Source organism: Anser cygnoides, chromosome 1 (genome assembly GCF_040182565.1).
Source record: "Anser cygnoides isolate HZ-2024a breed goose chromosome 1, Taihu_goose_T2T_genome, whole genome shotgun sequence".
Classification (NCBI taxonomy): Eukaryota; Metazoa; Chordata; class Aves; order Anseriformes; family Anatidae; genus Anser; species Anser cygnoides.
Genome location: NC_089873.1, coordinates 38,654,560 through 38,665,721, shown reverse-complemented (window position 1 = coordinate 38,665,721; position 11,162 = coordinate 38,654,560). Strand labels below are relative to the sequence as shown.

Genomic DNA, 11,162 nt, shown 5'->3' with positions numbered 1-11,162 from the left:
CCGCCCCCGCGCCACGTGGCCCCGCGCCTTCCGGCGGCGCCGCCCCCACCGGGGAGACGGGGACGGGCCCCGTCAGCCGGCGGCCTGCGCTCCGCGGCCGTAAGGGCCCTGTGAGGGGCGGCTGAGGGAGGTGGCGGCGCGCGGTCTGGAGAAGGGGAGGCTCAGGGGGGGCCTCAGTGCTCTCTGCAGGTACCTGGAAGGAAGCTGTGGGGAGCTGGGGGTCGGCCTCTTCTCACAGGTGATAGGACAAGAGGGAACGGCCTCAGGTTGCGCCAGGGGGGGCTCAGGTTGGAAATGAGGAGACATTTCTTCTCAGAAAGAGCAGTCAGGCACTGGGACGGGTTGCCCAGGGAGGTGGTGGAGTCACCGTCCCTGGGGGTGCTCGAGGGAAGGTTGGACGTGGTGCTTAGGGACATGGTGGGTGACATTGGTGGGAGGACAATGGTTGGACCAGATGATCTTGGAGGGCTTTTCCAACCTTAACGATTCCACGCATCCTCACCCCTTTTCCACTGAACCTTTGCACATTCTCCTACTGCTGAATAATGCTCTGGAGGCAGCGCTTCAGCACAGAGCAAGCACGTTAAGGAGGTTCACACTCTCCCCATACACACAGACAGGGTAGATTAGTATGAACACAGTGTTTGTTTGAAAACCACTTTTATTAGAAAAAAATACAAAAGAGGGCCATAACAAATATCCTCTCATGTTGGTCAGAATCTTTCAAGTTCATAAATTAAAGCTGAGGTGTTTTTCTTTAACCAAAGATCTGAACAGCTTAACTGATGCATGTTTTTGTTCTTGAAATCGATGTGTCTAGACTTTATGTTCAAAAGTCTTTGCAAGTATCTACACAAAAATCTATGACTGAATTTCATATCCCAGTGGATCGAGGTCCTGGTCCAGAAGCATCAGAGAAGATTCCCTCAGCTTCTGTAGAAGTTTTCTGAGTTCTTCTTTTGAAAACACCTAAAAATAAAAAATAAACAATTGAGTTGTATTTTTGTACAATGAACTGCACTGATAGCAAAATAAATGGTGGTTAACTGAGTTACACAGTGTTTTCATGTCTTTTTCATTTAGGACAGTGTCCACAACAGACATTTCGGAATGGCATTTATTAAAGGACTGGAAGCTAGTGGCAGTATTCAAAACCTGCAAGTAATGTCAAGACAATTCTGTCTTATAACTAGTACAAACATTATTGGGAAGCAGCCCAGTTTAATTTTCCTGTTACTGCTGCACATATTAAGCCAATCCATGCAAATGCATCACAGTATTTTTCTTAGCGTTGATGGTTCTCATCAGGTTTCTTTTTTTTTTGGGGGGGGGGGGGGGGGGGGGGGGAGGGGGCAGGGAGGGGGAGGGAGCAGGGGACATTGTGCCTTTTTTGGTGATATATTTTGGGGGGATTGTTTTTCAGGGTCTTGGAGGGAGAGGTTAGGTAAACCAAGTACTCCAAAATGAAAGGTGCTTATAAAATGTTCTGAAATGTAATGGAAAATAAAATTGTAACTGTTTTTTTTACAGCTCAACTTATATCAATAGCCCTCATCCAAAAATTAGTAACTGCACTACTCAGAAAAACTGAGTTGTCATCTTCAGTGATGATGAATTTCAAATTTAATTCCTAGATTGCTTTCAGTCAGCACACAAAGAAACCCTTTACTACTGCAGCGAATGGGAAGAGATGAAGAAACTTCGGATGTTAAGTAACATATGGTATCTTCCTTTCTGAATAGAAGCTTTGCCCACAGTCAACCCACAGAAGTTTTAATTGGAAGCCAAGCTGTCTAGAGCTCTCAGTAACTCACCGTATAAAGCTTGTGTCGCTCAGAAGCGACCATGTCAGCCAGTCTCAGGCACTCCTGATATTGTCCAGTACTGTGTAACACCGTGTGCAGTAAAAAGCACATCATTGGCAGACACAGCTTGCGCAGCAAAATCATCTGATGTGTTCGCTCAGGGTCGTCCTCAGCATCCTTAGTATAGGAAAACATGTATGAGTATTATGAGTGTTTACCTTTAAAAGACAACTCAACGCAATCATGCAATTAGTAATGTCAGAGGCAAAAAACTGGGCTAACCAGCCTAGACTGGACTGCCAGATCTGATCTATAAAGTAACTGAAGGGGAAGCAATCTGTAACCGGTCACAGCAAGGCCAGAGAGAATTATTGCTGAGTAAACAGAAGGACGTCAAGCTAAAGATGACAAAGGCACAGCTGGGTATGATCCAGCGTTTGTGATCTGTGCCATGATATAAAAAGTCATTTTACCTCTCTAACGTCAACCATCCATCCTCCATCAACAAAGAGCAACACGTTGTACATTTTCTCTTTCACGTCAGCTGTAAGAGCATCCAGGAGACCTTTCCAAATACCATAGTCCATCTGGCAAAGAAAAAAAAAATCTGCTAATTTCCAAGGCTATTTTAACACAGGACCTTCACCTTGCATATAGCAGCTAGCACAGCTCTAATTCAAATTACAATCTTCAGCCAACGGCTAAAATTTAGCCTGGTGCTAACAGCTACTGCCATCATCACTTTACTCCCTGTACAGAATATCACAAAGGTTGTGCAGAAACAGTCAAAGTCACTAGGAGAAGCTAACTTTAAATAATTTATTCTGTCATGCTTATAAAAATAATACTTGTACAAACTGACTATAGCATATTCGTACTGGACAGATATCCAAAAAGAACTTCTGGCAAAAAAAAACCCCACAGCAGCATCTTTCAGAAATGAAAATGTGACAAATAAAACACAAAACAGCCTTCATCCTCCACTTCTAGCGAACGGTTAATAGCAAAATCAAGTAGTCAGATTTATTTATAACGCTGACACGTATAATGAATATTTACCATACGGCGTTATAAGTACAGCTGTCACATAAGAAAGAAGCCTGAGAATTTATTGTGCAGCTGCCTTACTATTCTACTGTTTTATACTTCCCCTTTTCAGCACAGAAACAAGATATTTTATAACAGAGTTCTTATGCAAAATGAATTAGCAGACTTCTGTTTCTTTAAACTAGGACTGCCTCCTATGCAAGAATATAAATATTTATAGTAAATAACTTGAAATTTTACCTACCTCATACTTTTTTTCTTTATGTTCATGGGCCACTTTTTCAGTAAAACTTGCTTGTGGTACCAAAGAAGGCTTCTGCGGAGCTGAGTTCATGTGTTTAAACCATTCATTGAAGGTTTCATGGGCTTCCTGGATTGCATTGGGAACAACGTTTGGACGTTTTTCACTCATTTCTAAGAATGTCATTAATTAAATGCACAAAAGCCAAAAGTTACTTTGTAACGGGTACAGAAAGGTCCTCACTATTTTGTAAACTTTCGGTTACAGTGCATCCAGGAATCAGAAATCAAATCAAATGGACAAAGTTGAAAATCTCACCACCGAGGCAAAGCCACCCTTATTTTTAAGTAATAACTTGAATACGGTTGGAACTATATTTGAAACTCACCAAATACGCCCGAATACATAAATGTTCTCTTATAGCATTGTCATCTTCAGCTGGAAGTGAAGTTTCCATTTCCTGCTCTTCCCATTTGTTATATATTTCTGCTATAGAGTCTTGGGGAATCTTCGCAAACACATCTTTTGCAGCTTCATGTTTCTTGGATGCTACAAGAATGCAGACTCAGTGTCAACAGCTTTGTACTTTCCATACTTTATTTGTATAAAAAGACAAACTGTACCACAGTTATTCATTAGAAGTAAAAAAGATGGATCAGACTGTGCTCTACTACATTGCCCATGCTTTTTAGCAGACTAGATTCAAAGTTACATAAAATGTAATGCCAATAATCAAAGAGAACAAAAACAACATTTAAAAAGCCTAGAGTATTTTGAAGTATAGTACCCAAGAACTTCCTCATGATTGCATTGCTTTGCTTAAGTGCTTCTGCCCTCTGCGCAGGATCAAATACGAGCCAGTCAATTACATCTATTTTCAGCCGATCTGCCTGTAAAAGCCAACATATTAGATTCACTAGCATTTCAAGCATACTGGTGTTAAATACAACAAATCAGGTCAAAAAAGGTAAGTTTCTAGAGATCTTTGGACAGCATTTTAACATATTAGTAAGAATCGCTTTATTCATACCTTTTGTATCAAAAGCTTACAAAACAAACTCTGCAGTCGAGATTCAGCCAAAATCCATTTCCAAGTATTGCCAAGACTTTCAGACCAACGGATGAGCATCAACTCTCAAGAGTTTTTATGGATTACCTTGCACCTTCCTCAAACTTTAATACGAGCACACTGCATAAACATGGTGTATGGAACCCTTGCTATAAACTTGAGGGGTTCAGTCAGCCTGCAACCGGAGTTGCAACCTATCAGTTGCTTTCTAAAGGATACTCTGCAGAAAAAGTGCTAGCTATTAACTGCCTCGTTGGCACTAAAGCACTGGATTGGATCCAGCTGATGTTCAATAGTAATGACAAAAAACCTGTCAGTAAGGCTGTGTGTGTAGTAGCTAGGATATATTACTTGAACATGTAATGAGGTGCACCTGAGCTCCAAAGTGTCAATCCTCATAATTCTGAGAAGCTAGGATGATACCCTGCTCTCAGCTACAACGTATTTTGTCACAGTTGTTTCACTGGCTTTATCTTCAATTACTGCTCTCATACAAGCATGCTGCTGAGTGACACACATCACGGCCCAGAAGATCAAGGAGATGTAGAAACAGAAGTGAAGAATTCATCCAATTCACCTCCTCACTTGGCCATGTGGAAAGCTGGTTTTCCTCAGAGCCTTTTTCAAGACAATTTGCACCATTGTTTAAAGAGAAATATAGATTATATATGGTAAAGGACTCTGTACTTTTCTGCAAACTGGAGTATCTGCCCAAAAGAGTTACCCACCTCTGTCGTGCCCGTGTCTAACATATGATCGTGGTGACTGAATTCACCAGCATCCTTCTTGCGTATGTTTTCAACAACAGTTTTTGTTATCGCTGCAACATCCAGACCTAGGTTAAAAGAGAATTGTGCAACAGTGATCAGAAATTCAAACTTGCCACTGAATGAACCTCAGACTCTGTCTGTACATTTTACTTCTTACTACTAGTAATCAGTCTAGTCACACTCACATTGCCATGCTAAATTACAGGCTTTTGATATAGATTATTACAGGTATTTTAGATGAGTGATACTTGAGGTAACAGAAAACACCAAACATCAGCCCGTCCTGGGGACCAGCATATAGGTTATCTATTTGTCAAACTTCAGAGCATGTATTTGAGACAGGAAGCGGGCACTCACTTCCTTCTTGTGTTTGGACATGATCCGCAAGCAGAAATGATATTTAGTTTACTTTACAAAAAGAATTGCAATTCCAGGTTACAGGTAGAAGACAATGTAGATACTCAAAGAAGTGATGGGTAAGCTAATTTTATTTAGTTGAAAAACAAAGAGAGACAGGAAGAAAACATCTTCATAGCTAGGTCTTGCATTAAGAACTGCTGAAAGACAGCATAACTCATTATATAAAACTATAAATAGAATATCAGCATATCTCACCTGCTTCTCTTGCTAATTCAAGACAGCGGTGGCGTTGATCACTTTCAGTAACATCTTCTAGAAACAGAGCATACTGAGCAACAGCTAGCTCTGGGGGCAAGTAGCTAACATAAAATGCTATTAAATCTGTGTGCTTCTCAGATACCAACCGCTGCAGAATAAAAAGTATGTATTAAAAAAAAGTTATATTCCTCTGTGTAAACATCTAAGTTATGAACATTAAATAATGTGTAACACAGATGGCTGATTGCTTATTTTCGTAGGAAAATTCCATTTATTTCTCAGCTTTTATTCAAAGGTCAAACAACTACATCTTATTCAAGCATTGCTTTCAGAAATGCTGCATACTCGGCAAGCTTCTTGTATCTATTAAGAGTATGAGCTGCCTCATAGCTGCTCCCATCCTGTAACCTTTAGTCTTTTTTCTTCCTTTTTGTCTAAGCTGTCAGAAACAACAAAATATATTTTTGAAAGCTTACCTGAATGTAGGTCTTCAAGACTTCAACAGACACTTCCTCCTTATTGCAAACAAATATAAATTCAATTTGTATTAAATCAAATGAGATAACGTAGCCAAAAAAAAAGAGAAGATATCTTATAGACAACTACTGTAACACAGACGCGGGGTTACTTGCTTATCCATGCTTCAGTAACTTACGCATCCCAACAGGCTCAGCTGGAGGAACTGTTTCTCTTACAGTGTTATTAAAAATACCTAATATATCTCCTGATTCAAAGATTTAGTTTCAAAGAATTTATTTCTCAGCTACTAGTTAATACAGTTTTGGGTTTAATTGGAAAGTTACTTTTTTTTTTGTTTTTCTAAATCTTCCCAGTTTACCATATTGTTTTTATTACTTAAATCCAGTGTCACGAAAACAGGTGACTATTGGAATGTGCTATATGCTCTGCTATATGACAGAAAATTCTGATGTTCCTATACATGGGGGTGATGGAGGGAGACTACTAATCACCTGGCTCATTTGTTATAGCCTATACTAAACAACAATTCCAAATACAGCCTGAACAACTGAGACTGCTTTTGCTAAGAACCAAATGTTTGTTACTGAAGAGCTATCATTTTAGTTTGATATGGTTATCTTGTGTCTATGCAGACTTACGTGTACACATGAAAAAGCAGTTAGTGATAACCCTCGTTAAAGGTTTTAAAAATTAAAAGAAACATCTGCTGAAGTGTATTTAGAGTTCCTGTTCAGCCCACAAGATGGGTATCTCTTTTGCAGAAACCAGTCAACCGAAAAATCTAAAGTCATTGGATTGTCAGATGCCACAATACAGCAGTCATAATTGTCCAAATAAAGCAAGGTGCCAGCTCATCTTAAGATATTTAATTCGTATGTATCTTACTACTGCTGACTCCAGTGCTATTAGTTCATAAATCACTTTCATGTTCCTTAAAGACATTACTGGCAGTAACATCTTCTGTAATCAGCCATATTCGGTCTATAAGCTGGAAAACGCTAAGCACGCAAACCGATTTTTGTCAAATTCACATTATCATCCCTAAGTAACATAAGGCACTGCAACACTCAATAAAAACAAGCTTGCTTTATTTTTTGCCTCTGCACTTTGATACAAACAGTACTCGAGGAGATTTTGCTAAGCTTTTCTCTACCAACAAGAAAACTAAAAGCACATACCTATATAAATTGTACTCAAAACACCAAATAAGGAACATCATAAAAGCCTGCACAACCTTCTCTTACTTCTGAGGTCTACTGGGCTTATCGAGTAGTCTTCCTCTAAAATTTTCGAGGAGGTGAATTTACTGGCAGTGATCGACAATTGGTCATCATCCCACAATGGGATTCATGTAGGAAACTGCATTTATTTGTTCCCTCTATTAAACATGCTAAGAATTAGTTCTACTGCATTGCAGCTTAAAGACCTAGTCTATCAAATTTTGATTCTGGCTAAAACATATATATACTCTTACATATATATATATATATTTTTTTTTTTTTTTTACACACACGCACTCTCCTAAATTAGCTAAATGATAACTAATTTCAAAATCAACTTTAACAGGGGAATGAAGCAATGATTACAGACGTGAAAAAAAAAAAGCTAGGTTTAAATCAGCTAATGGAAACACACATTTGTATTTTGCCAAAATAGGTTATACTCAGAAACTTATAGGATATATAAGCGCTTCTAAATTTCGAAGTAGTAGAAAAGGAGAACTTCTAATTATTTGTGATTGCCTCAGAAAAGAGTAATTGGATCACATAGCTGCATCTGCCTTTTTAGCAGTGATTAGGTAGCTAGTAAGCTATACTTACTATGTATTTATAGAAAATACAGAACTGTTTTGGCTAGAAGCAAAAGGGGCCAATTACCTCAAGCATGAGCATTTATAAGCTCCCAGCAATACATACAATTCCAAGACCAGTGCTTAAGATAGGGTTATATTCAGAGCATCCTGGCTGTTCTTAATAAGCCTAACCTTGAATTTTGAGTCAGGTCCTTCTCAACAAAAGGCTTATAAATAGAATCCATCATCCTCAAAAATATTTTCAAGCTGAATTGCAGGGGAAGACAACGCTCTTTTTAAATTTTGATTGTTGTGCTTTGGTTCTAAGATCAAATAATACACTACAAGCATGCAGCTCCTCCTTAGCCTGGTTGTAGTTTACCATTGTTGCACTAAGTTTATGTATTAACACACACATTTTTAATTCAAAGAGTAGATATTGCTACGAGAACAAATCACTCACCTTAGTCTGCAGGCACAAAGTGCGGAAAAACAGAATAAGATGGGTCATGAAACGAAGGAGATGCCCTGGCAGCACACTTCTCTCTTTAGAAAGCCATTTGTTGAATTCTTCCATTAAACCTGTAGCCACCCAGGAAATGTCTATATTAGTCATATCCTGGGAAAAACACCTAAGAAATACTTCAAAAACTCTGCATCTACTCAACAAACATAATTTAGCCTTAAAAGCGCAATAAAACAGAACAGCAACAGTTTGGTAAATATTCAGCTGTTTGGCTTAAATACCTGCTGTATGCATTTTGTCATTTCTCAGAAAAAGTTGCAGCACCATTCGCACGTACATTCTGACACATTTACATGATTTCACGACTTTGAAAACTATTTTGTGCGTCAAACTGCAGAAAGCCCCTATAGCTCTTGATTAAAGCAGCAGCTTAGCTTTTAGGTGGAGTTTGCCTACTGTGTGTTTCTAAAATCCATTCACACATAAAGATTCTGGAAAGGTCACTAGAAATAATGTAGTCAGTTGACATTTAAAAATCACTTAGAGAAAAGCTCACCATCCACATCTCCCAGTATAATGAATTTCTGAATCACATGGTAGTGTTCTTGGTTCTCTTCTATAACCCTCTAGGGAGGAAAAAGGAAAGTTCAAACTGTGAATAAAATCTTATAGCACAATATATAAAGAAAGCAAAGTTATAAATAAAGCAAAGGTTCCTTAGGGAAAAAAAGCTATCCTATTTCAAAGGGTCTTCTGCATAAAAAGCAAAAGAAAATATACCTGTTATCTCCGTGTCAAATTACAAGAATATTGACAAACTGAAAGACAGAACCAGAATATAGATCTGTGAAGTTAATACTTTCATGTAATGGAAGAAATTCAAGACCAAGGGCTTTTTGCTTTGAAGAGGAGAATAAATAACAACGTTACAGAGAGTAGATTCTCCAAAGCCATAGAAAAAGCAACATTTTGTATAAAGCTGTAAAGAAAGGGCCTGTGAAACTTATTTAAGGAACAGATTTTTTTCTTTAGAGGAATGGATGCATGACATACAATTTAACTGCACCTGTGAAATTACTGTGTGGTGAGAATAGCACTAAAAGGCAATGGCAGCTGAGTGTATCTGGCTAACCCCATCAATCTGTAAGCTGTCCTTCAATATGTCCTTGTCTTATCAGTATGATGAATGCTATGTCTGTTCCACCAATGGAACAGATTTGATTCCCTTGAACTGCTTCCATCAAATCTAGTTTCAATTTAATATTTACAAAATTAACAGATAAGTTATATATTCCATCTTAAATTAAATAAATATCCTGGGTGTAAAGAAGAAACAGTCTGCTTAAGCAAATACACTTCTTCATTTTCAAAGACCTGTTCTGAAATATGCACACAAACCTCCTACAAAGAAAACTGCATGAAATCAATCCTTGCACATTCTATCAAAGTGTTAAATAGGTGATTTACTTTGTCTGCTTTTCATGCCTTACAGCACTTGATAGTCTGCTTTTTCTTTAGCGAATCTAGTTAGTTTGGCAGATACAGGACAAGACAAAACCTGCATCTTTTTCATCATTAAAAGGTGGCAAAAAAAACCAACACTATTTGGATTGAAAAAGTACACATTACAAATTTATAAACCAGCCACTGTACACATCTGAACATTTCATTAAATAGTGGAGTATAAGAACAACCTAGTGAATAATTAAAAATAGTAAACAGCGAGGAGGAACTGTAATCAATACATACCTTTTTGTCTGTTGCCTGAAGTTCTTCAAAAACTTTTTCTGAAGTCCAACTTCAAAGTAGGAGAAAAAAGGCAAAAAAACATTAGCTTGAGTATTGCAAAAGGATCACACAGGATCTTTTGTTGAGTGTAGGAACATATTTGTTACTTAAAACTTACTTGGTTTCTAAATACTCTCTAGGGAGCTCTTCCGTCTCCTCTGTAGTTACAACTGACGTTCGGATTTCTTGCTCCACAAGAGTATCTACCATGACCCTGAAATATGCCCAAACAGTATCTTCCCAGGTATCACAAACTGGAAGAAGCTATGTAATTAAACAAAACAAAAGAACAAAAGTTATGAGAGATTGAGAACCATGAGAATCCAAAACACAGTGACTATAATTTAGGATCGGACTTTGCTCTCAAACAGACTGAAGACCATCTCGAACAGCAACTCTTCCTTCATTAGTGTAGGATACAAAAAATCCTTTCACTAAATAATGCTCTACTTCCTCGACTATTTGAAATCAAAGGTTGTCAAAATAAATACTCCTATTTCCTCCTTTCACAGGTGACACCGCTCTGATACCATTCCCTCTCTTGTGTAGTAGCTCAGATAACCAGTACAGATGAAAACTGTACTCCGCTTCTCTACCGGGTCATTTGTCAGCAGGATCACTTTGCCGTACTGGTTTATGTTATGGTTGCACAAGTCATTGTGGAATAATGAAAGGTGTAGGGCAGAAGGAAGGCCTTTGCATCAGTGACACCTTGGAAGTCTTTGAACTGCGTTACTTCATTCAGAAACTAAGGGGATATAGACACAAAAAAATATATATATACGCATAACGATGTATAAAGTAATATATATGATATAAGTAATATATTAGAGATATATACGTATTACTTATATATATATATATATATATATTAATTCTCACTGCACCTCTAAAATTGGTAACAGGAAGTTTGAAAAATCTCAATTTGAGAGATAACTGAGCAAGACAGCCCAGATAATACTATTATATATAGACTAACAACTCCCTTTGGAGAATCTAAAGCTTTATATCCAGTTCTTCTCTGAATCTCATTAGGCTCTTTCAGCAGAGAAACCCTGGGACAAGTTCCAGAGACAACAACACACT

At 38.1% G+C, this 11,162-nt stretch overlaps 1 protein-coding gene across 3 annotated transcripts in view; it reads right to left on the bottom strand.

Annotated features, from left to right (window-relative positions):
* Positions 1-643: 643 nt before the first annotated feature.
* NUP107 (nucleoporin 107) overlaps positions 644-11,162 on the bottom strand; it is a 29,619-nt gene continuing 19,100 nt past the window's right edge. Inside the window, exons 16-28 of one of the 3 annotated variants that reach the window (XM_066992781.1) lie at positions 10,195-10,340; positions 10,038-10,086; positions 8,845-8,914; positions 8,286-8,404; positions 6,027-6,065; positions 5,548-5,698; positions 4,887-4,997; positions 3,881-3,979; positions 3,482-3,642; positions 3,097-3,222; positions 2,279-2,392; positions 1,815-1,982; positions 644-969 (exon numbers count right to left, since the gene is read on the bottom strand). In XM_066992781.1, coding sequence (XP_066848882.1) covers positions 862-969; positions 1,815-1,982; positions 2,279-2,392; positions 3,097-3,222; positions 3,482-3,642; positions 3,881-3,979; positions 4,887-4,997; positions 5,548-5,698; positions 6,027-6,065; positions 8,286-8,404; positions 8,845-8,914; positions 10,038-10,086; positions 10,195-10,340 — 1,461 coding nt within the window. In that variant the 3' untranslated portion in view covers positions 644-861. Of the gene's footprint in view, positions 970-1,814; positions 1,983-2,278; positions 2,393-3,096; positions 3,223-3,245; positions 3,267-3,481; positions 3,643-3,880; positions 3,984-4,886; positions 4,998-5,547; positions 5,699-6,026; positions 6,066-8,285; positions 8,405-8,844; positions 8,915-10,037; positions 10,087-10,194; positions 10,341-11,162 lie in introns of those variants that run through there. The other 2 variants (XM_048065427.2, XM_066992792.1) reach the window with 2 other exon arrangements.